The 27134-nt window shown below is 34.0% G+C and overlaps 3 protein-coding genes across 6 annotated transcripts in view; 1 reads left to right on the top strand and 2 right to left on the bottom strand.

Annotated features, from left to right (window-relative positions):
• Positions 1-4989: 4989 nt before the first annotated feature.
• On the top strand, positions 4990-7793 carry LOC127108231 (uncharacterized). Its single transcript, XM_051045659.1, has 6 exons — positions 4990-5213; positions 5341-5402; positions 5938-6073; positions 6211-6283; positions 7065-7130; positions 7333-7793. Exons 1-6 carry the CDS (start codon positions 5068-5070, stop codon positions 7543-7545), a joined length of 696 nt encoding a protein of 231 aa, XP_050901616.1. The 5' UTR covers positions 4990-5067; the 3' UTR covers positions 7546-7793.
• Positions 7794-7844: 51 nt separating this feature from the next.
• On the bottom strand, positions 7845-8900 carry LOC127108233 (uncharacterized). The gene is made up of 2 exons (XM_051045660.1): positions 8159-8900; positions 7845-8048 (listed from the first exon to the last, which is right to left on the bottom strand). Exons 1-2 carry the CDS (start codon positions 8822-8824, stop codon positions 8043-8045), a joined length of 672 nt encoding a protein of 223 aa, XP_050901617.1. The 5' UTR covers positions 8825-8900; the 3' UTR covers positions 7845-8042.
• Positions 8901-10721: 1821 nt separating this feature from the next.
• Positions 10722-27134, bottom strand: part of LOC127108234 (uncharacterized) — a 77825-nt gene continuing 61412 nt past the window's right edge. For 2 of the 4 annotated variants that reach the window (XM_051045663.1, XM_051045661.1), the window contains exons 2-3: positions 11213-11283; positions 10722-11085 (exon numbers count right to left, since the gene is read on the bottom strand). In XM_051045663.1, the coding sequence (XP_050901620.1) occupies positions 11074-11085; positions 11213-11283 (83 nt within the window). In that variant the 3' untranslated portion in view covers positions 10722-11073. Of the gene's footprint in view, positions 11086-11212; positions 11284-17971; positions 18342-18462; positions 18534-27134 lie in introns of those variants that run through there. The other 2 variants (XM_051045665.1, XM_051045662.1) reach the window with 2 other exon arrangements.

A 27134-nucleotide genomic window follows, 5' to 3' on the forward strand; every position in this document is an offset into this window, starting at 1 on the left:
GTTCAGATGACAATCCTTAACCCCTAGTTAGCCGAACTACGTTTTGCTCTGATTCTCATTTCAGATGAGATGCGTAGGCATAAGACGCGATGTCTTACCGAGCACACTTCTCTCTAACCCATAGGTAGTCGAGCTACGAAGACTCTGATTCTCATACTCAAATGAGATACGTAGGCAGTGGATGCGACATCCTTGCGAGTCATTTTCTTTTAACCTTCCTTTTAGTAAATAGTACTTTAGATATACCTACACCCTTTAGACTAGACTAACACTTATGAAAAGGGCTCCCTAGGAGTACCTAGGATGTTTTGGGTGCTTAAAACCTTCCCATTGCATAACCAACCCCCTTACCCAGATCTATGACATTTTCACTAGTTTTTGATTCGATAAAACTTTTAGGTTTTTGTTCGCTTTCTAACCATTCCTTTGGATAAATAGAAGTGCGGTGGCGACTCGACTTGTATGGTTTACCTTGGATTTAGTCAATATCTCTAATGGTAACGAATACCCCGTTACACTACCTACAAAAGAAACAAAGATATACATAGACATATTTTTGGTATTTTGGTTAGTAAACAAAGAAAAATAAAGTATGATACAATAAAATGTACTTGGTGATCTCTCCCAATGCAAACCCTAATGAATGAGGGGTAAGGAGGATGTCAAGGTGTGATCCCAAAGCCAATGCAAATGATGAGATAACATGAGGGATCTTAGGGTCAAAATTAGGGTCTTACACACATGTCCCATTACTTATACATGTTCGACTGACAATCCTGTTAACGAGCCACTTAACACTTTGGCATCATTAGGGTCGACCTGCATTTTTTGGAAGGCGTCTTATAACAGGATGTTATAAGAGCTTCCAATATCTATTAAGACTTGCTTGATATCCCAGTTTCCATGTTGCACAGTGATGACCAAAGGGTCATTATCGTGAGAATTGACTATGAATATATTTTTCTCAGGGGACAAATGTTGGATCAGATGTTGAGAAAATTTGTCAAAATTCTTGAACCAGAATGACAATTAACAGACAATAATAAAATAGTACAGAAGGCACTAAAATAATACAAGAGATTGATAACCCAGTTCGATGAAACCATACCTATGTCTAGGGGTACTCTATCCAAGAAAGGAAATTCACTACTTTGAATTAGTACACTTAGTATTACAAGAACCAAGAAACCATATGCTGTTCAAAGCCTCTTCCTAATCCTATTGACTTTTTATTTAATGAGACTCCTCATAAATATGAGAACATATTCATTTTCTTCTCGATCACATAACCTGTGATTGGTGTTTATAATTCAAATAACCAATGTTAAATATTAAAACTCAACTAAGACATAACTTCTAATACCAAGTTACCGAAAAATATAGGTGTACAATAATAGATTCCACACTAACCACTTATGGCATTAACTTAGAGTACAAAAAACAAAACACTCAAACCGTGGCACAAAGAACATAGTTCTTGCACACCAAAAACTTTGACAAACAATGATAATCGAGTCTCCTTATATAACATGTCTCATGGGCTTTTTCTCCTTGTGCATCTGCATTTAATTCTTCCAGAAAATAGCTGAATAAGCTGGATATGATTTGCTCCTCAAATCTCTCCAACAAGATATATGATTTTTTCTAATTCAAATTCAATTTTAAATCACATTTAAATATGGTTCGAACAACTTCAACTGTCAAATAAATCAATAAAACATTGCTGAAATAACTGCATTAAATCTAATTGAAAACCAATATGAAAATACGCAACAAACAACATCCAACATGGCATGCTGTCAAGGCCAGATGTTGTACAACACATGTTGGAACATCGAGTTCAACATGTTGCATCGGTACATCTAAAATCAACTATTCTCCTTGAATTGCAAATATTTTATTGAGGTGATAATCTTTGATAAACGAAATCAGAACCAACTACAATTTCCATCTGTCTATTTTCAAGATATCAGATGTTGCAGCCCATATGTTGGAGCATCTTGTTCAATATACGTCCCTTTTGCACCAGAATCAGTTTGAGCAAACTCCATAATTACTACAAAATAGACCTTTCATAACACCAGTTTTACAATGGTCATCGTGTTGACCATGATAATAGTTCATTTTTTAGCATTTTTTTTTATATTTACTAAAGGATATGTCACAACGGTCATATGTAACAACAGTAGTGAAACGTACATGGAGTGAAATGGTTTGAACCTCAACACCTAAAATTTGTCATTTATCGTGATAATAATGTGATTAACCTTGTATATCACCATGGTTTTTGTTTTCAACTATGGCGAAAGGTGCTTTTTATTTATATATAAGCAAAATTATCTCTCACTTTAGTACATAACAACCGCCTCTCTCAAAACAAAACTCTAACAACTCTTTCACTCATATCTCTCAAAATGAAAGCGTAACAACTATGTTACTCGTCTCTCTCATATGGAAACCCCAAAACGAAATCATAACATCAAATCTTAGATAATTGGTATTTACAGGTCCGTTTTCACTATGTTTTTTTTTAAATTTGTTTCAATAGCTTGTTTTATACTGTTTAAACTTTCTATTTGTTTTGACTTGTAGGTAGGGGTGCTTGTTTCAATAAAGAGGACGAAGCTAATGTTAGCATTGCAAACTTCTATGAAAGATCCATAATAACATACATTCGAAATATACACAAGTTGGTAACAATAACTTTAACTTCACCCTTATTTCATTGTGGATACCCCATTATGGGACATGTACAATACGTTTATGAAGCATTATATGACTTTATATGTTTGTTGTATAGTGTATGTTGTTTATGGCTTGTTATTGATGAATGTTATTGTTAATGTTTGTTTAAAAGATGAGTTTATTATATATTATGTGGTTTGAGTGTTTTTCCAATCCCTTACCGAATATATAACTTTTCAAATTGCATTAGAAAATCATAATATGATAGATAAAATTGTATTAGAAAACAAGTACACGTTCAATTTTTGACAAGAATTCTTCAATCCGTTATCTGCATGTTATTCTTTGACAGTTAGAACTTGGTTTAATGATTGTAATTCTTCAACCACCCCTATTTCCACCTCTAATTTCGTTTGCAAAGTAAAAAATATTTTGCAAAATGAACTAGAGGTGAAGGTAGGGGTGGTTGAAGAACTAAGATAATTAAACAAAGTTCTAACTGTTAAAGAGCAAAATGCGGATTAGGAATTGAAGAACTATTGTTAAACATAAAATGTGAACTTGTTCTTATAATATAACTTAATTTGTCATATTATAATGTTCTAGTTCAGATTGAAAGGTTATATGTTTAGTGGGCATTGGCGAAATAAGCATTCCACATAATTTATAATTAACTCAGGTGAATATATCACAACGGTTGTTTAACACAATCGTTGTTAAATATTATTCATTAAGAATAACACAACGGTTGTTTAAAGTGACTGTTATGGTAGATAACGTGTTACAAAGATAAAATCACGGTCACACATTCATGGTGGAAAGCTCCATACATACAATCATACATTATCTCAAAATGGTTGGACCAATATGGTGGTATCCCTTTATCAACCGTTGTGATATGTGTTTTTCTTAATAGTGCATGTTATTTTGCATAATGCATCCAATGCCAAAAGGACCGACAGACTTTGAGGGGTGTCCTCCTCGAAAAAAGGAGATATTAACCCTATTTTTCCTCGTGCGCCCCTGAGAAACCAGAAGATATTACATTTTCTACAAGTACATGCATTATGTATTTCTTTTGGGAGGATCTAGAACTACATCCACCAGCAAAACCTCCGACAATGGTGTTTGTGTTGGAATGTAGAGTCTTGTCGATCATCTTTGGGTGGAAGATAGAAGGAGTTAGAGTAAACGAGGTGCGACCCAGGTTAGTTTTACTGGAGCACCATTGTATTGGTCAAAAAGTACAGGTGTGCGTATTACCTATGCAAGAGCATGAGCACTCAGAGGCCTTAGTAGGTATATTACATTGTATGGTGGTTAGGGCTTGCTAACAACGACAAGAAACCCTGTATGGTGGTATTTTATGGTGGTTTACAAGACTTGCTCACGTGAGGTGAGATGCTCTGTACGTGAATGTTGTGCTTAAGTATAAGCCTATGTAGGGTGTGATATGTCTGAGTTAAGATCTCATCCTCTCCCACCGGAGGAGAGGTATTTATAAAGGCTTTAGACCCAAGATTTTCTTTGGAAAAGTCACCGCCCACCTAGTCAATGGTGGATAATCGAATCCCTATTTCTAAGGGAAACGCGGGCCAGTTAATGACCCCGACATCACTCTCTGTCCAAAAAAGATTATATCCCACGTTTATCATAATCGAGCGATAGAAAAACCTTAAGGTGGGACAATACCACCCTTAGGACGACAGGTATTCTCGCCTATCCTAAAAGTGACCTATTATCATCACATGTCCTTTACAAATATAAGAGTACATCATCCATTAAGCTCGATCAATAAAAGTAAATATTTAAGTTACCAAATCATTAAGTATTAGTCAAATACCACACCATAAATTATTTGTACATAAGTTAACTTCTTTTATTAAAATAATAATAAAAAAGATTAATTTAATAAAATAAGTAAAGTTAAGAAATCTAAACATATAACAACATGACGATTTATAAGAAAAAAACACATATTTTTTAATATAAATTATAAAGAAAAATATTAACTTTATTTAATTTAGATATTTTATAAAAATACACCTTTTTCAAAATAATATTAAATATAAATTGTATTTAATTTATTATTTATCTTTTTTCTCCACAAACATCACCAATTAAAATTGTTTTGATATATTTTTATAAAATATATTTTAAAAAGACACTAAAATTTGAATTTTTTAAACATGAAATATTGAAATGAAAATAACATAAACAAATGGAATAAAAATTATCTTTTACAAAATAACAAGAGGAGAGAGATATCACTAAATTCCACTCTCTCTATCCTCGTAAATTTGGCGCGAAAATCAGTACTAATAGTGAGGTCACTCATTTCCATTTTGAGGATATTTCCATTTCCAAAACGAAACTCAAAGCATGGATTCAACACCCTCCGCAAAACGACGTCGTCAAAGCAAAGACGACGACATTGAAGCAGCATCACCGTTGCCGAAACAGATGTCACCGGTGGTTATCTTCGCTCACGGCGCTGGTGCTCCTTCATCTTCTGATTGGATGCAAAGGTTCCATTTTCCGTTTTCCATTTTCTTTACTAGTTTTTAAGTTACATATAAAATGTGTTGAATCTTGTTACAGGGCTTTCTGTCGTGAAAATTGATAGAAACTGATCTAACTGTATTTTTGTGATAGATGGAAGAGTATGTTGATGGAAACCCTACACGCTGCTGATGTTGTCACGTTCGACTACCCTTGTGAGTTTGTTTCGGATTAAATTCATTACATTGCATTGATTTAACATTCAACAACGCTTTTAGACTTAAAAAAGTTTGCTGCTTTCATTATCTAGATTTAGGGTTTAGGGATTGTATATGGTTCCTCACTTTCATTATCTAGATTTTGAATTTGTTTTAGTATAAAAAATGATCTCTATTTGAGTTTTAGTGAACTTTGAGATGGTTGTACTTGTTTCAATGTTATAAATTATAGGCAAAATTACACCAGAGGTCCTTTAAGTTATTTTTTTTGTAACAAGTTGATCCTTTAAGTTATTTTTTTTTGTAACAAGTTGATCCTTTAAGTTATTTTTTTTGTAACAAGTTGATCCTTTAAGTTATTTTTTTTGTAACAAGTTGATCCTTTAAGTTATTTTTTTGGTAACAAGTTGATCCTTTAAGTTATTTTTTTTGTAATAAGTTGATCCTTTAAGTGATTTTTTTGTAACAAGGTGATCCTTTAGGGTGATATGTTAATTTCTTAAATTAATCCGGTGGGTTTGCCATTTTCCAGATATGTCTGGTGGGAAAAAGAGGGCTCCTCCCAAGGCGGAAAAATTGGTGGAGTTTCATTCAAATATTGTGAAAGAAACTGCAACTAAATTCCCTGGTCATCCTCTCATATTGGCTGGCAAATCAATGGGTTCAAGGTGCATTCTTCTTCTTATTGTTATTATTTTTAAACTTTAATTTGGACATTTATGTTTTTTGCATGAGGAAGTCCTAATAAAGATATTTAGTAGCTACATATTTATGACATGATTACCTTGTATTTATCTTATTGTAGAGTTGGATGCATGGTCGCGAGCATGGAAGACATCAATGTTTCTGCTGTTCTATGCTTGGGCTACCCATTAAAGGTTTGATTTTTTTTTGATAATTTCATGCGAATCTTTGTGCTACTAAGTAAACTTATTGAAAATGTTTTTTTAGCCCCTTTTACTTACTGAAGAAATTTTAAACCATTTGTTTGTATTTTTGAGTGTAGACCCTGACCATTTGTGATTTTGTTGAAAATTCAAAATCCACTTTATTTATTTATCAAACCAATGTAATTAGGGCTTTTTGCCCGGCACTGCTTCAACCTTTGGATCATCTAGTAAACTATCATTGGTTATTCAAACTTGAAGCATTTTGCCCCTCGACCCTCTCTGTTACTAGCTTTGCTTAGAGTGTGTGGCCAACTGAGCCACACTTATTGGATTTCATCATTTGCTTTATCCTCTGTTTATAATTAAAGTTTACTGTCATTAATCTCAATTCTTTTAAATTGTCATGCTTTTCTCTAGCATTTTACTTCATTGGTAATGTTCGGCCTTATGCTAGCCATCTTAGTTTGCCAACTCAGATTGGTGAAGTTGTCTTCCTTGGATCATGTGTGTCGAGCTCTAAAATCTGTACTAGGCTACTTCTTTGAATATTTTTCTTTTCATTTGTTCATGGATTTAACCATCATCTGCACTTGTGATCCTTTCAGTTTTCTGTTGAGAAATTGTTGGCATGCCACACTAAAGCAATTATGGTTGATGCATTGTTTTTCTTAGGGTATTTTGGTAAACTGAGGCTGTCATTTTACTACGTAAGGTCAAAATTTAAATAATATAACAAAAAGTTACATCAATTTTGTTGCCATTGTTCCAGGGAATCAATGGTGCGGTTAGAGATGAAACACTGTTACAGCTAACAGTTCCTACAATGTTTGTACAGGTAGTTCTCCTCTCCCTTTCTATTTAGTCATTGCAGTATGTTATTGTCCTGTTGTCATAGCTCTCTAGTTTCATACACTTTTAGTTTTATGGGCGAACCGTGAATCTTTTTCAATTTCTATCAGTATGGTATTCTGTTGCACACATAATTTGTGTTTTATGCTAATGTCTCCTAACACTAGTCTTGTGTCTGTTTTGAGCAGGGCAGCAAGGATAGTCTCTGTCCACTTGATAAGTTAGAGACCACACGGAAGAAGATGAAAGCGCTCACTGAGCTGCATGTCATTGATGGTGGCGATCACTCTTTTAAGGTTGGTAAGAAGCATCTACAAGCAAACAGTTCCACCCAGATTGATGCCGAAGTTGCTGCTATGAAGGCCATTGCTGCTTTCGTTTCCAGATCCCTTGAAGGTTAATGTTGATGCCCCTCCCCTTTTGTTGATTCTACAGTGTAGCAAGGTTTGCATTATTGTATATACACCCTGTTGTATCTAGCTTTGTTGCAAGTGGGCTGTAATTTTATTTTGGTGATTTGGTCAAGTTTTTTCCTTGCTAGTAGAGTAGACATGAATTTGTTGCTCTGGCAGTATTAGAAACCTACTAGGTAAGGATGGGTTTGTTTAACTTAATGCAGAACTTAATGCAGTTTTACATATTAATTTTAGACTTGGTAACAAATGCATGTAAGATCCTACAATGGAACATACCATGAAAATATGCAAAGTTCAATATCTATTATTCATCACAAGGTACACACAGACAAGTGAAATATGGGCATTTATTTGCCCAAATTATCGAGTACAAGAATGACATAATAAAATTACAAAGACACTGTTTATTTAAAAAGATGATTTTCATTTAAATAGACAAACTTTGCTCAGTTGCATCCGTTTGCAGCTTCTAGATCTGTGCATCAATTCTGCAGATGTAATACAAAACAAATAAATTAGTAAAACTAATTAAATCTTGTTCTTATCTAAGATGTGTGCATTTAGTGTTGAGAACTCTTGTTTATTTAAGTGCACCTACCTTTGGCATTGTCTTTGGACATTTCTTCTCGTTGTCAAGTGCACCTACCTTTGGCTTTGTCGTCGGACATTTCTTCTCATCGTCAATTGCACCCACCTTTGGCTTAGTCTTTGAACATTTCTTCTCATTGTCACTTTCGCTGTCACTGCTGCTGCTGTTTCCTTCACTGTTATGGCGGGACATTCCATTCTTAATCCTCTGGAACAAATTGATATCTCTCTTATTGTTGAGCTCTCTGTTTTTCTTAGTAGAAGTTCCAAAGCATGTTGTAGTTTCACCATAAGGAGAAGGACCCTCTTTGGTTTCAGTGATTTCTGCTTGAACTACACAAACTGTGATATGGGTTTTGGTGACACCATGCTTTTTGTCATGATGGGTCTGAGACTGACCATAGTGATGAGTTTCTGTTTTGGTGCCATTGTGGCCGTTTGATTCAACCTGACTTTGGGAGCTGTAGCTTTGAACTTGATTCTGAGTACTGCCATGGCGAGCATGGTGTCCTTTGAAAGCTTTATTAGTAATGTCAGATATTTTCTGGCCGATTGAGCTGTGTTGGGTTTTCGGTTGGCAGGCTTCAACGGCAGTAGAGGGTTTCACAGACTGAGCTGAAGCCATTGTTGCTTCCTCACTGATTTGTTTCTTAGATGTTGCAGGGTAATTGTGCATTAAGGGTCTTTTATTGGCACAAGAATTTGTGAAGCTTTCTCTCCTCCTCCCATAGTGGAGAAATAAAATAACTATTCAATTATGCTATTCGAAATATGGCTTCATTAAAGTAGTCTTATCATTTATCAACAGAACATAAAACAGAACTTATTCTCTAGGTCATTTCACAACACATTCACTGATAAATTATGTGAAAGAACCAAATAATTTCATGGAATTTGCACCGCAGATCGTGCAGACATCATGAATAAGTTCCCACAATTTTTAGACAGATTTTTATTAATCATTTTTGTAAATAAAAGCTAATATGCCATTTTTGCTTTTTAGTAAACAAATCATACTCATGTCAGTTTTGTTATTAAAATTGTTCAATTTTTTGTGTCGGTCAATTATACGATATTTTTTATTTTTAACTTTAAGAATGCGAAGAGTGTGAAAGTTACATAAATTGATTGTAGCAATTAACTTTACATTAGTTTGTTGATCAAATTGACAGTTTATTTTTGTTTTTTTTCCCACTCATATTGGCAAGATTATGGCTTGTATTGCATAGGCATAAAGTATGCATTGCTTAGCACAACAACCGGTATATAAAAAAATATTTCTCCCCAAAATAAATAAATAACAAATGATCTAACTTTTAATCGGTTGGTGTGGTGTGATATTCTACAGGTTAGATATGAAGTTTATGTTGCTTTCTCTTTGATGGATAAATCTTTAGGTTTCCCGGCCACCTGATAGAAATGAGTGTTTCTTCTTGAATTCAAAACAAATGATTTCTCTGATTGATTTATGGATAATATTAGTGAGACAATTGAAACTAATCTTCACACTTCTTTTTTGAATTCATCTATGGGTTGTGTCCATCTCCCTTAAGATTAGGTTCTTTAGCCTCTTAGTATCTCTGATTGGCAGGATCGGTATGTGGCTGTGATATGTCTATGGGAGGACAGTTTCTGTTTTGAGATCTGAGGCGGGGAAGATTTCTTGTGTATGAACAAGAGATGGTTGTCAACCTTCTTTCAGTTATTTAAGGAACAACTCTCTCCTTAAATAGCGATAGCCGACAGTGACGACATGCTAGAGATGGGATATTAACATCACCTTTTCTGCCATACTATAGAATGTGACCCTGACCCTCATTCTCATCTGGATGAATTGAGCTTATTCTAAAGTTGTGATTTTTTCTTGCCAATTTTAGGAAAGATAAGATTCATATTAGAGAGAATTTGTTTAAGTATAGGATTTTAGTTAATCTAGATGATGTTTCTTCTGTTATATTTAGGGGATTGGTAGAGTGAGTTTCTCATTTGTTTATAATTTGTGAGACCTCTTCAATTATGAGGTATGAAAATTTTAAGTGGTTGGAGCTGTTATTGGTTCTTCCTAGAAATTTTAAACCTCTTCTGAGAGGTAGGTCTAGTGTTAGGGGTGAACTTGCCATGAAATGACATTATGTTGTTTTGTTGATTTAGAAATTCTGAAATGATATTTATTTTTTCTGGTTCATCAACTAATGTGAAGGATTTGGAATAAAAAGTATTTTTCTGGTTTGAAAACGATATGTTGGTAGGTATGTGACTAACTCTTATGCTTTCTCGATTTGACTTGAGAATCTTATCTTTTGGTGGAGTGTTTTTGATATTTCTTCTAGAGAACTCTGATTGTGTTGATAATGATTTCTTATGAGCTGAGATCTACCATGTCAGTAGAGGTGGAGTTTTATAGCTTTCCTTTCTTCTCTTTTCTGTTGCTTGATTAATGGATGATTTATCTCATGTATTTGAGGTTTTTTCATTTTGTTTGTTTGATTGCTTCTTTTACTCTTTTTCAACTACCAATAAGGTTTATTAGATGAAAATATTTCCGATATATACACTATAAAGGAAACGATTAATAAAGCAAGAACCTTTTTAGACAAACACAAAACAGTTTTATTCGTATATATAATCATAGGAGCATCGATCTTATGTCGATCACAGTGCATGACATACATTTGTTTTTCTGGTAGTTCTGAAACTCAGACTTGCACCACAACCAAGTATACACTGGCTTAATTTCTTACATCAAATTACATTCATTTTTATTTTAAAGATATTTTTAATTAGTTTTTTTTGCTACATTATTAATACTTATATGTAGCTAATTTATTCAAACTTGCCAGCAATCATCACACACATAATATTGGACTTTGAGTTGCAAACTTCGACCCTCAAACTCCAATTTATTATTATTGGAACAGTTGCTCCTCAATTGCAGTTCTGCAAAACGAAGTTTCATGAGGGGTCAAATTGAGCATAATATATATATATATACATGAGAAAAATGTATATCATAAACTGTCAAATTATTCTCTAATTTTTTGTCGCGAATAATATATATACTTGCCTTTCTGCTACGACGGTTTTCATTGTCGCTGTCACACTCATCACTGCTACTGCCACTGTCACTGCTGTGACCTGATATGCCATCCTTGATCCTCTGGAACATGTTTCTCCTCTCCCTCCTGTTTCTCCCTTGGCACTTTGCTGCGGTGGTGCTAGTAACAATGGTGGGGCCAGTAGCGGCGTGATTGTAGCGTGTTTGGTTGCATGTGTTACTTTGATATTTGGAAGCATGTCCAGGTTGATAAATCACCTCGGTTTGGCTATAGCATTGGGAATTGGTTCCATCATTGTGGTGTCCTTTGTAGTAGTCAGTTACCTTGTGCCCTATTGAGCTATGTTGCTGCTGCTGGTGGTAGTTGTTTTTGTGTTGGCAGCTTTGTTCACAGGATTTGTAGCACTGAGCAGAGGCCATTGCAGCAAACTGTGTTGTGTATTGCTTGGTTTTGTTCTGATGTTTGTTTGCTTATGTTCTGAGAATGCGTTCACTTATATATAGGTGTGTGAACTAGTAAGGCATTGATTGATTGATTAACTGTTACATGATACATCAATAAATTAATTTAATTAATTTGGAATCTATCTCTTTTTTTTGTGGGTTGAATAATATGGCATATTATGGTATTTTTATTTTATTTTGTTTTTCTAGGCATATTATGATATTTTATTCTATAGTGTTATCACCTTTTTTTAATCATTTTTTCCACTGAATATATACCAAATTAATTTTGTTCAGAAACTTTAAATAATAGGGCAGAGATGAGAATCATATACATACACCCTAACTGGTGTCAATAGAGAGAATTTAATTTGTCATCCTCAATCATTCTTGGCACTTTTAGGAATTCAAAATTCTCAAAATACCCTTATTATTATTTCTGAACAAAAATTTACTTTTCTTTCAAAATTTTCTCTCTTACTAATATTAAAAAACAAATTTTTTGATAGTTATATTGGAATTTCTGATATGCATTCTTTAAAATTCATGCATTTATATTGGAAATTTGAGAATTTCCAAAAAAAAAAAAATCCAAAAATTTCAAAAAATCTGGTATTTCCCTGAGAAATATGAAATTCATACTAGAAATTGTCAAAATTTATGGAGAAAAACAAAAACTTTTGGAAGTTTGCAAATTTCTAGTATTATGGAATTTTTGAATATATATGAAATTTTCGGTAACATAGTAGAAAATAAGAAAAATGCTTTATTTGTGTGGTTTGGAGCCGTCAAAGTCATCTATAAATTTGTGTACGGATTGTATGCAGTTCTTCACCACCGACGCAATATGTTTTATATGTAACAAGTTTAAATTAAATATTTTATCGCTCTTATATGATATTCATAATATACTTTTTATATGATGTAAATGACAAATATTTGAGTCCTGATCTAAAGTATTAGTCTGAGTACAGAATATTGGCAAACAACATGGTATTATTATTGTGACTGTTTGTTCTGATACTACACATGACAAACAAGGTAGGAAAGATAAATTGATAATGGATTATGAGAGAGGAGGAAATTATAAAAGGAAGAATACATTTGAAACTAGTAAATTCTCAGAGGGCATTTATAGTATGAAAGTTAAATGCCCTTTTAGGCTGAGATCTGTGTCGAGTGATAGCGGTTGAAAGATGATGATTAGGTGTGAGTTACACAATCATAAACTATCTAAGGATTTAGAAGACCATGACATATTTAGTCGTCTAAAAGTTCATGAGAGACAGTTTGTGAATGACATGACGAAATACAACATAACTCCATGGTACATAGTTTCTGCTTTAAAAGACAAAAATATCCAGAAAATCTCACAAGTGTTTATCTACGTGTATAAAACTAGAGCTAGATACAATGCGGGCAAGAGAGGTCCATTGACGGAAATGCAAATGTTTTTGACTCTTATTCATAGAGAAAAATACATGTGTTGGAGAAGAAATAGAGAAGACTCAAATGTTGTTGTTGATATCTTTTGGACACATCCTGATTCAGTGAAATTGTTGAATATATTTCACTTGGTGTTGATTTCTGAGTGTAACTTTCCATTTACATATGTTTTGACTGATGTCAAAACTATGTCAAAACTAGGAGAAACCTTAGCATTTTTGCACATTGGACGATATCAACTGATTCTAGGTGTGCATTATATATTTTAGCATTAGGAAGCATGTCAACATGATTAGAAATAATTTAGAAAGGATTCATGCATCAAGAAAAGACTTTTATACATAAAAAAAATGAGTTTTTGCATGAAAAACACTCTATAGGTCAACACATACGACTTTAGGTTGACCTATAGAAGATTTTCTTCAACATAGGTAGAAACATAGATTGCATAGATCGACACACATGCTTCAATATTGAAGCCTGTAGGCTCTGTCCATGTGTTGACTGTCTTAGGTCGACCTAAGACCTTTATAGGCCGACACATAACTTTGATAGGTCGACCTATAGACCTAAAATCTTGAATTTTAGCATTCTTTTCAATTCCTTTTGCATTCCTTTTGTTTCATACTATATATATATATATATATATATATATATATATATATATATATATATATATATATATATATATATATAGACACACACACACACACCCTTAATACATACATCATTCTCTAGTAAGGTTTCTAGAATGTGTAAAACCTACATGAATCTAGGATTTCAAAGCATTCTCATCATCTTCAACTCCATCTATGCATACACACAATCAAACTACACATAATCATTTTTTAATTGGGTGCCATCTAGATTAGGGTTGATAACGTCCAATTAGGTTTGTTGTACCGAGAATATTGAGTTGAGAACTTTGAGGGATTCAAATCAGAAAACTGAGTTGGGGTTTTCCTTCAAGGTCTCATAGGGTTGGAAGGTTTTAGACAAGATTGTGCAATTCAGATCCGATCGAGTGAAAACCTTGGGACAAAGGGGTGCCTTGCAAGGGAGTAGCGTGAAACGGTGGATCGTGTTGGCAAATATTGGTTTCAACAAGTGTGCATTTGTGATTAATTCAACAAAGTGAAATCCTTGAGACAAGGAGTGGCTTGCAAGGAAGTAGCAAGAACAAGTGAATTAAAGCAACACTGTTGGTTACTTGATCAATCTTTGATCAAGGGTTTTGGAGGTAGTAGAATCAACATCAAACCTAGGGTTTGTAAGGTTTGATTTCTTCATCTCTTGTATAGACACATTTTGCAAAGTAAGGTTTATTATAATATCTCAATTCGAATTCGAATTGAGGGTAGCCAAACCCATAGCGAGGTCGATTGGGGAACTGCCTAAACAAATCCTTGATACTCCCTCTCTCTCTCTCTCTCTCTCTAGATTTTTGGCTTGCAAATTGTTGATTGCATTGATCGTTTGATCAAATATTATTTGGATCATAATTTTGAATTCGTTTTTGAAATTTATGTTGTTGTGTAAATCACAAACCATTTGGTTGTGATTGGATTTCTAGAACAACAAACACCACATAAAATTCGAAACATTGTTGATCGCACTATAAGTATTCGACAAATTGCTTGACTTAACTTTTTTTTTGTGTATTTTTCATTAGAGATAAACTTTTACTATTGTATTGTATTCAAATTATTGTGATTAGTTGTTGTTTATTTACTTGTGGATTATTATCATTGCATTGACACCTCTACACATATCCGAGCTTTTCGATAGTAGGTTCGGTTAGACGATTATTTGATCCGGGAAAATTTTGAAACTTGCTTCCACGCTATAAACTTTTTCAAAACCAATTTTGGTTCAAGTTTTAACTTGTGATCTATTCACCCCCTCTAGATCTTGACCTATCATCTAACAAGTGGTATCAAGAGCTCCAATTTATTCCGTACTTAAGATTTGCTTATTAGATAATGGCTAACCTAAATGGGCGTATAATAGAGCACATATTTTTACCGGTGAGAATTATGGCTATTGGAAAGCTTGTATGCGTATCCATACCAACTCCGTTGATAAGGGTGTATGGGACGCCATCATCAATGGTCCTAATGAAATTACAATGACCAATAGTGAAGGCGTCATCGTACCAAAATTGGAAGGTCAATGAAATGATAATAATATGAAGTTGTGGTGACATGATTGGAAGACACAAAATATTCTCCTATCCATATTAGGTGTTGATGAGTATTATCGTGTTTCGCATTGTGAAACTGCTAAAGCTATGTGGTACGCATTAGAAGTCTCCCATGAGGGAACTAATAAGGTCAAACAAACTAGGATCAACATATTGAATCAAGAGTTTGAACTCTTTCGTATGAAGCATGATAAAACCATTGTCGACATGCAAAAGAGATTCACATATCTTATTAACCGGTTGAATTCTCTAGGTAAGCCTACTTCCAATGATATTGTTACTAATAAGATTTTGAGATGTCTTAATAGGGAATGGAAACCCAAGGTCACCGCAATCAAAGAGGCTAACAATCTTAAAGTACTTGATCTCACTACTTTGTTTGGCAAATTGGAAGAACATGAGTAAGAACTCACTTGCTTGGAAAAATATGAAAAAGAGTATAAAAAGATGGTAAAGAAGGAGAAAGGTAAATGTAAGGAGGTAGAGAAGAAGTCTATTTCTCTAAAGACTTCAAGCTCAAGGTCCTCAAACAATGAGAAAAACGATTGTGAAACTAAAGATGACAAGGACTCCGATGAAGAAGATATGTGGTTGTTCATCAAAAGGTACAATAGATATATGTGGGAACAAGGAACTAAGTACTCCAAAAAGGACCATAGTAAATCTAGAAGGTTGTCAAACTCCTCAAAGAAAGTTGAGAATAAGAAAGGTAAGATTAGAAGTTCATGCTACAACTGTGGCCAAATAGGTCATTATAGGTCGGAGTGTCCTAAGATCAAGAAAGAAAAAGAGAAGGGTCATCACAAGAGATCTAGCAAGTATAGAAGAGCCTATGTTTCTTGGGAGAGTGAAAGTGATTCTTCAAGTGATGAAAGCTAAAGCTCAAGCGTCGAATCAACAAAGATGTGCTACATGGCCAACAAAGAAAATAAAAAGATTGTAAGTCACTCTAAGCCTAAATCTACTCATAACTTATCTTATTCTCAATTACAAGAATATTTTGAAAATCTATAAAGACAACTCATAAATGCTTTCAAAAAGCTAGCTTTAAATAGAAGAATATTTTCTCATTTGGAAGCTAAAATGTTAAAAAACAAAAAGAATATGGAAGCACTAAGGCAATCTATGGTAGATATCCTAAAAGATAAGAGTGAGGATAAAAGACCTTTGTGGTTTTATGTTGTGAGACTTTCCATATTTGAAAAAAAAGAGGCAAGAACTCTTAAAGTTAAGGTGGACAAGACTTTGCAACCTAAGGTCACTTTTTCTATCGACACTTCAAAATATGATATGCCTTCTCATAATCCTTATAGAAGGTATAACTATGTTGAAAATAGTTCAAATGGAAAAAGTACATCTTCTCCCAATGTTTATTTTTATTATTGTTGCATGAAGGGTCATACTATTGTAAAGTGCAACTTTAGGAGACTCTTTGTCCCTAAAGACGCTTATCAATGGTTGCCTAAATGCAACCAAGGTTTCACTAATCATCAAGGACCCAATGAAGATTGGGTACCTATCACTATTTATTGATCTTACAGTATAAATGTCTTGACTCTATGAAGAGAGTTTGTGATCTTTATTATGGAAGCTCAAAGCATAACATGAGTGACATCTCCTTATTGCTTTGACTATGTGGCAAGCAATATGGATTGTGTCACAAAAGGGGTTAACTTTTAATGCTCTTTTAATTGGTAAAAATGTGTTGATTATTACTAATGGTTTCTATCCAAGATGTGTCGAAAAAGATATTGTTCTTAATGATGTAGGTTATCTTCGACAAGACATACTTAAGTTCATCAAATTAGAGATTGATCAATCTAAGATGAGAAAACATGAGGAGGAGCAAGATGATTGTCATGATTGTACAAGATTGAAAGTCCAATTATTTGGATAATTATCAAGTTAATAAGACTCTTGGTTTCATTAGTAATTGCACTTTTAAGTACTTGTATAAAGAGAAAAGTGGTAAGAGTGTTTTGGTTTCAATTGTGTTTGTGGCACGTTTTGCATTCATTCCAACTTTCGTTCGAGAGTTCTTTGTGGAATGCATGTACATCCTCCTCATTCGTACGACGAGGTAATATCGTTTCAATCATTTTCTTGTCTTATTAGTAAGTATTTCTTTTTCCTGTTTATTTCTTAAAGGTATATGATGTGTTATGTGTATGATATATGTGATAAGTGTTCACTTCCAAAAAATTTCATGTGTAAACATTATGTGTTTTCACTTTAAATGCTTATAATGATCTTATTCTAATGTCTTCACATTTGATCTATATTATTTACCATTTCATGCTTACATTTTCATGTTTGCATGATTTTAGCTATCAAACAATGAAAAATTATCATATGTATGTGTCTCTCATCAATTATTCATGCATGAGTCAAATTGAGTCCTCTAATGTCATTCCATGTTCACAAGTTTCAAAATTTCCAAATTTTGGATGTCAAAATCTCCAAGTTTCATGTGTCGACACAAACTCGTATAGGTCAAGACGAGTTTTATAGCTTTGCTTTCTTCTCTTTTCTGTTGCTTGATTAATGGATGATTTATCTCATGTATTTGAGGTTTTTTCATTTTGTTTGTTTGATTGCTTCTTTTACTCTTTTTCAACTACCAATAAGGTTTATTAGATGAAAATATTTCCGATATATACACTATAAAGGAAAAGATTAATAAAGCAAGAACCTTTTTAAACAAACACAAAACAGTTTTATTCATATATATAATCATAGGAGCATCAATCTTATGTCGATCACAGTGCATGACATACACTTGTTTTTTTTGGTAGTTCTGAAACTCAGACTTGCACCACAACCAAGTATACACTGGCTTAATTTCTTACATCAAATTACATTCATTTTTATTTTAAAGATATTTTTAATTAGTTTTTTTTGCTACATTATTAATACTTATATGTAGCTAATTTATTCAAACTTGCCAGCAATCATCACACACATAATATTGGACTTTGAGTTGCCAACTTCGATCCTCAAACTCCAATTTATTATTATTGGAACAGCTGCTCCTCAATTGCAGTTCTGCAAAACAAAGTTTCATGAGGGATCAAATTGAGCATAACATATATACATGAGAAAAATATATACCATAAACTGTCAAATTATTCTCTCATTTTTTGTGGCGAATAATGTATATACTTGCCTTCCTGTGGCGACGGTTTTCATTGTCGCTGTCACACTCATCACTGCTACTGCCACTGTCACTGCTGTGACCTGATATGCCATCCTTGATCCTCTGGAACATGTTCCTCCTCTCCCTCCTGTTTCTGCCTTGGCATTTTTCCGCTGTGGTGCCGGTAACAATGGTGGTGCCAGTAGCGGCGTGATTGTGATTGTGACGTGTTTGGTTGCATGTGTTACTTTGATTTTTGGCAACATATCCGGGTTGATAAATCACATCTGTCTCGCTATAGTATTCGGTTTTGGTTTGTGTTCCATCATTGTGGTGTCCTTTGTAGAAGTCAGCCTTATGTCCGATTGAGCTATGTTGCTGCTGCTGCTGGTAGTATTGTGTTCCATCATTGTGGTGTCCTTTGTAGAAGTCAGTTACCTTCTGTCCGATTGAGCTATGTTGCTGCTGGTGGTGGTGGTTTTTGTGTTGGCAGCTTTGTTCACAGGTTCTGTAGCACTGAGCAGAGGCCATTGCAGCAAACTGTGTGTTGGGTATTGCTTGGTTTTGTTCTGGTGTTTGTTTGCCTATGTACTGAGAATGTGTTCACATATATATAGGTGTGTGTACTAGTAAGGCATTGATTGATTAACTGTTACATCAATAAATAAATTTGGAATCTATCTTTTTTTTTTCGTGGGTTGAATAATATGGCATATTATGGTATTTTTATTTTATTTTGTTTTTCTAGGCATATCATGATATTTTATTCTATAGTGTTATCACCTTTTTTTTAAAAACAATTTATTCCACTGAATATATACCAAATTAATTTTGTTCAGAAACTTTAAATAATATGGCAGAGATGAGAATCATATACATACACCGGTAACGGTCAATCGAGAGAATTTAATTTGCACCCCAAATTATACTGTGACATTTCTAGAATTTTAAAATTTCCAAAATTTTATCAACTAAATTTTACTTTTATTCTAAATTTTTTACTCTTATTAATATATGAAATATGAAAATTTTGGTAGTTATTTTGAAATTTTTGTTACGCAATTTTTTGCATTTTTAAAAATTCATGCATTTATATTGGAAATTAAAAAATTTTCAAAGAAAAAAATCGAAAATTTTAAAAAATTCGATATTTCCCTAGAAAATCTGTAACCTATATTTGAAATTGTCAAAATTTTCGAAGAAAAACAAAAATTTTCGGAAAATTGCAAATTTTTGGTATACCAAATTCTTCGATATATATGAAATTTTCGGTAACAGAGTCAAAAACAAGAAAAATGCTTTATTTGTGTGATCCGGAGTCAACAATTTTATCTATAGATTCGTGTACCAATTGTATGCGGTTCTTGACCACTGACACAATATGTTTTATATGTAAAAAGTTTAAATTAAATATTTTATCGCTCTTATATGATATTGATAGTATACTTTTTATGTGATGTAAATGAAAAATAATTGAATCTCGATCTGAAGTATTAGCCCGAACATAAAATATTGGCAAATAATATATTATTATGGTTGTGACTCTTCATTCTAATACTGTACATAGCAGGCGAGGTAGGAAAGATAAATTAATTATGACTTGTGAGAGATGATGAAATTATAAAAGGAAGAATACACCTGAAAGTAGTAAATTCTCATAGGGTACACATAATCAGTACAGTATGATATTAAAACACAATGAATTAAAACACAATTTAAGAATTCATCACACTTGGTATAATCACGTCAATAATATTAACCAACAATCATCTCACATATTTCAAACGTACATCGCATCCACATCAATACATGCATTCAATGATCACATAACTATAGACGACTCAATGCAAGACAATGTGACTCTATGCATGTGGTACCTCAATGTGAACTCAAAGTTTCACCGCTTTCCGATTCAATATCTAGAATCCAAGCCACGCTTCCGATCCGGACAAGACCAAAGCCCTACGTCTGTTTTCAATGAAGGATCACCGCTTAATACTACGCCTAATACCAATTAGGATTAACGTCTGCTACGTCTGTTTCCAATGAAGGATCACCGCTTAATACTACGCCTGATTCCAATTGAGAATCAACGTCTGCTCATGTGAACCCACAGTTTCACCACTTCCACAATGAAGTCAACCATGCTATGAATGAATGCACACATACCAACACATATGCAATTAATACCATCTATCTACCGTCTTAACATCCCACATATCACCATGACTCACAATTGGTACATATACCCATCCATAACAACACATCAATTACGATTACATATACACATCCATAACCATAAATCATTCACAATTCAATAATGGTATACATACACATTCATACAATATATTATTCACCAATATAGGCCAATCATCAAATATGTACACATAGATTTCATTCCAAAACGCACACAATATTTAAATATCAATTTTTCACTTTTCAAACAGTGTTAACCGGTTAACGCCCTAGGTTAATCGGTTAACGCAAAACAGAATGCGCTTCTTGGCAATTTTTAACAGTGTTAACCGGTTAACGCCCTGGGTTAACCGGTTAACGCAAGACAGAATGCAATTTTTCAATATCATAATAGTGTTAACCGGTTAACGCCCTGGGTTAACCGGTTAACGCAAAACAGAAAGCTGTTCCTGCGCTAACACAAAATAGAATGCAGATTTCCCCGCATTTTTCATCGTTGGAGGACTTCCGGACCTCCGATTTCGATTCCGTAAAAAACTACACGTTCAGAAATTTATGACTCATCCAATTATATATTCATTCGCAGTTTTAGCATAATTTAATCATCCCAATTCAAGAGTATTTATCAAGACCTAATAATTCCAAACCATGCCAATTAAGGATTTCAACCTAAAACATGTTCCTACCCATTGACCAAATTATACTAACCCATAATAATAAGGATTTCCCCCCTTACCTTGTCAATTTGATGGAAACCTTGACTCCTCTCGCTTTTCCTCTCCTCTTTCTCTATTGTCTTCAGTGCTCAAGTGAATTCTAATTCTCACTTCCTTCACTCTTACTATTTATAATAGTATTCTAGTTGGGCTTAAATCATCTAATTTAATCACTAGGCCCAATAATACCTAATATTTAAATACCTCTATTTAAATTTAAATAATTAACCACTCACTAGTCATACCAATTTAATTAATAATTCAATTATTTAATTATTTCTCATATCCACTAGATAATGAATTAATACACCAATTAATTAATTAACACTCCACATAATTAATAAAAATTATAATAATAATAGTATAATAATTCAATACTAAAAAAAATGGGTTGTTACACCCCGCCTAGCTCTGGCTTGCTCATTCTGAAGTCTCTCCATCTCGCGTCAAACGGATGTGTGCTGGGTTTCACGAATGAGTCTCATTATATCGTCGTTGTTTGCAGCCATTTTCCTGAAAAATACGAGGAAAAGACATCAGTTAGCATCCAAGACATTTTCGAATATGCATCTCTGAAAGCCAACAATGATACAATTCAGAGATACATCTCCAAAAACCAGCAATGATACAATTCAGAGACGCATCTCTGAAAAAGCTCGTGTTTGCAACAATGACAGAAACAAATACTAGTTTTGGCCTAACAACCCAAAATGCAACCAAATCATAATGCGTTTCTCTAACAACTACCTATTTCGAATGTGACTACTACCTAATGCATTTAAAACTAACTATTTTACCTAATACATTAATAAAATAAAGTTAAATGAGAAACTTAATCAAAAAAATATTGATGAGGATGAAAAATGTTGAATGTAGTTGTAGCGGTGTATTCGTCGCTATATGATTTATCGATTAAACCATAAGCAATGTATACAATGAATGAATCGAGTCGCCACCGCACTTTTATTTATCCTAAGGACTGGTTAAAAAGCGAACAAAAATCTAAGAAGTTTTACACGTAGAAAACTAATGAAAAAGATCAGAGAATCTGGGTAAGGGGTAAATTACGCAATGGGAAGGTGTTAGGCACCCATCACGTCCTAGGTACTCCTAGGGAGCCCTTTTCACACTTGTTGTATAAAAATGTTTATTTGTTTTTGACATATTGTGCAAACATGAATGGGATGATGAGAAAAGAATGTACAGTTTAATTATTTTTGTGTTCGAACGGATGAACCCGTTGCCTACGTACCTTCCATCAAAGGTAAGGATCAAAACGCCGTAGTTCGGCTAAAAGATTTCCAAAAATTAGTGAGTTCAATTTTAAACACAAGCACTAAGGCTTTTCATTACCAAAGGGAGAAAACTCAACCAACATCAACAATCCACCATGCGAGGACGGCTTCAACATACTAGTGAGGGGTTAACCCTATAATAAGTATGGAAGGCTTACAATCAACTCACTAAGGATAAGGTAAGATTTACATCAACCACTATGGTAATTAAAACCTACGGCTAATGTATGAAAGCATATTAACAATGGACAAAGCCAAAACAATTGAACGGGTGAAGTTAATTGATTATGATTATTCACGAAATGTGGTCAAGGTATGGTTAGATTGATTCAAAGAAGTGTTATGAAAAGAAGTTTGAAAAGTCATGGACTTAGGGTCCAAGTTTCTAATTTGGAAAGAGGTTAGAATGTTTGCACAACATGTATTTACAAGTTTGAAAAGTTAACAAGTGAAAAGGGGTTTTGAAACAAAAAGGGTGTGGATGAAGTGTAAAACTTCCTAGAAGTTCACCTCTTGAAATCATATAGAAGATGATTCAAGGGTATCCTTAGGAATGAGGCAACAAAGCAAATAAAACAAAATAAAAGCAAGGTGATACCGGATGCCATCAATGGTCTTATACCAATCTCACAACAAAGCGGATGTCGGATACCAATAACAGGGTTTACACCAACCTCCTAAAATAAAACAATGATACCGGATGCCATCAATGGTCTTATACCGATCTCACAAAAGCAAAAAAAAAGCGGATGTCGGATACCAATAACTGGTTTACACCAACCTCCTAAAGCAAAACAAAACTTGGAAGTCGGATGCCAATCTATCTGGACTTAAACCAACCTCCAAAGTATGGTCATAGGAATACAAATGCCACATCACTGGGACTTACAATTGCATCCTCTCATACAACACACAAGAGCAAAGAAGATATGAGTGACCAATGAGGTCTTACACTCTATCCTTCCATATCATGGGAGCAAAAGCCAATCAACATGGTCTCACAATGGTCCTCAATGGGCAAACAAACAAACCACAAGGGTATACAATAATGATCATATAAGAATTAACAATCAATAATGATGAATGCACAACGGCAAGTAAGCATGTACAAATGCAACAATCAATTAAGCAAACAAAGTCATTTAACACCCACTATAACCAAACAAGGAGGCTCAATCAAAGGGTTTGACTTAAAAGTCCACTGAAATAGGTGAATAGCGCTCTTAACCTTGCCATTGAGGGGCTAAGGTGAAGCAGATGAAAGGATATGAGGGGTGTGCCTCATCACTCTTATCCCTGGTCAGGGAGAGTATTGAATATCAGAAGGTGTGGGAGTTCAGAAAGATGGAACTCTCTCCACAAATTAGACTCGATAGATCTTGGGTTAGGATCTCAATGCTACAACCATGTAATGGGAGCAAGGAGAAGACACACAGAATAGTGGGAGATAGGCTACATATCTCTTATATCCACCAATTGCCTCACATGAGGACTTTTCCTGCTTGGGACAAACATAAACAATCACAAACATCGCCTCTTAAGGAGGACTTCAGACAGTTGCCTGGCTAAATAACAAGCCAGGTCTTCCAGACTACATGGAGACAAGAGAGTCTACCTCAATGCAAATGCTATACAAGCAAAGCAATGCAAGTTCTTAAGAGAACTGAGCAACTAAAGGGTACCTGAAATCAATCAAATATAATCAGCATCCCATTCAAAATCAAACAGGCAAGGTAATAAACCAATAATCAATCACAATCAAACATGTGCAAAGCACAAGGCTCAAAGCTCAAAGGAGCTAAGCATCCTACAAAACAAACAATTTGTCAAATGAATTCAACTCAAATATGCATCAACCTCCTTAAGGCATTAGCTTTTTAACCTGAAAAGTCAAAGTCAAGCTCAAACATAAGTAACAAGACCACTAGGACAAGCCTAGGGTCCAAAGGATGAAAAAATCTTAAAACAGCAAGTAAAACATGATCAAAGTCAAGATAATTCAAATAAGAAGAGATCCCAATTGGTCTCACATCCAAACTATGCACTAATTTTATTTCATGCACAAATTAAGGCAAAGTGATCAAAGTTGAATCACATATGGACAACCAGAATGATTTCAATCAAAAAAATATCAAAACAACACAGTAAATTCCACAAAAATTATATCTTAAACATAGGATATTCAACAAGCTACATATTAATTTTCATGCATTTTGGACTAGTGGAGCTATGCCAATTAAACCAACATGTTAAAGCATGCAAAAACACAACCAAATTAAGTCACCCAAATGTACACCAACTTCAATCAATGGTAAAACAGTGAAATCAAATTAGAAATGAATGGGACCAAAGCCAAATCAAAGCTATACATGTTAGGAAGAACTCCACCAAATTTCACATTCATAGGATAAGGGATGAGCATTTAATGATACATGTACATTTTGTTACACATAAAACAACCCAAAATTGCTAAACAGCAATCAAAAATCCAAATAAAATGGAAAATGGATCAATTAAATCCACAAAAATTCATGTTGAAATTCAACATATACATTGTATCTCATGCAAAAAATCAGGGCCATAGGCCTAAGGGAAGCATGGAAAAATAATTCATGAAGTCAGCGTAGCATAGTGTGACACATTTTGTCACACTCAAATTAAATAAATCATATCTAACAAACCAGAGGTCAAAAAATCACAAATGATACACCAAAAATTCCAGGAATGTGTCAAGAATCATCATATGAAATTTCAATTAATTTGGAGTTAGCATGATTAGTTGGTGATTAAAATGGTAAAACACATGAATATTGCACACATGTCAAAAATCAATAAGCCAATTAAAAATTCTACCAGGCACAACTTACACTACTATGCCTAAAAAAAAGTAGATTAAATTTGGAATCCATCAAAAAAAGTCCCACCTAATTTGGACTAAAATTGGATTTTATGTGAATTTTTTAAGATTGTTAAATTAATGGAATAATTATTTAATGATTTGTGTGAATTAATTAAGTGCTAATGGCGTTTTCGTAATTACATGCAGCCAGCCAAAATGCCACTGTACTTCATTTATTGCGTGTCACCGTGTGATTCGTCAGCTGTGGAGGGAAACAAATTTTCGAAATTGGCAAGCGCTGAAACGGATCTACACGGCAACATTTCCAGAATTTCTTCCTTCTTCCTCGCGTTCGTGAGCTTCTTCGACGCCAGCTTCGGTTACGAACTTTTCGCAACGAAAATACACATGCTATATACCGTTGGAACCGGTGTTCGACGTAGATCATGAATATGCTAACGAAATCATCCAGAAGTTAACGCATAAAAAGATTCGATCAAAAGAAGTTTTGACGTACAAACTTTAAATCAAGATATCTTGATGATTACTCGATGAAATCGCATGGTTCAAGCGGCAATACACTCTACATTCTACGCACTACAAGATGCATACAACAATTTCAACAATTAGAAGGTTCGAAAATCTCACCTTCTTGAAGCACAGTGTGGAATCTTGACGTGTTTTGATCCAAATCTTGAAAACAGATGGAGGATAATGGTTATGAAGGTGTTTGGTGAAGAATTCGCAGCTCAACCGTGCATAATCATGAAGAATTTTCCACTTGCCATTGATGCTCAAGGTTTTGCAACAGTTGGAATTTGTACGTGTTTGGCTTCAATCTCCACAAACAGAACTTCAATCTTACCTACACATGAAGATTCAAACAAAAACTTGCAAGAACAATGGTGAATTTTGAAGAAATGGTGAAAAAATGCTTATGTGAAAAATGTGAAAAATGGAGAAAAAGTGAGAGAATTTGGAGATTTTTTGTGATGAATCTGAAATTGTGATTATTCTCCTTGAATTCTGTTATAATTAAGCTTATATATGATTGCCTAATCCACTCTAATCATGATTAGCAATTTTTTGATAATTAGCAAAATGTGCACTTGTAAGCAATTTGGCATTTTTGCCCTTGGAGAGTTAGAACCAATGTAACAGTGATTTTTCAATTTGAACAAGTCATAATTTTCATTTAGAAGCTATTGGAATTGGTCCCATGTCAAAATTCCATGTAATTTGAGTTTTGGACCATTTTGCCCTTGGTTTTTAATTGGTTCACTTAAAAAATGACCTTTTTATGTGAAGGTTTTTGGCAAAATGTGATGATGGATTATTAAAGTACATGTTAAATGGGATTTGCTCAAAGAAGAACCATCCAATTTGGCCATTCCATGTGAGAGTTATGCCACTTTGAATTTGGGCATTTTCTGAAATTGATCTGACCATAACTTGTCAACCATACATGGGAATTGAGTGTTCTTGGACTTTTTGGAATGGTGAGAACAAGATCTTCAACTTTCATGTTGGACAAATTTTGATTTGAAGCTTGGTTCATGATGTAATTTTGGGGAGAAAAACTTTCCATTTTGGGCAGGTGAGAATTACAGGTCATTTTCATTTTTGGAAACTTTTTGTCTGACATCAAATCCTTCA

Source organism: Lathyrus oleraceus, chromosome 7 (genome assembly GCF_024323335.1).
Source record: "Lathyrus oleraceus cultivar Zhongwan6 chromosome 7, CAAS_Psat_ZW6_1.0, whole genome shotgun sequence".
NCBI lineage: Eukaryota > Viridiplantae > Streptophyta > Magnoliopsida > Fabales > Fabaceae > Lathyrus > Lathyrus oleraceus.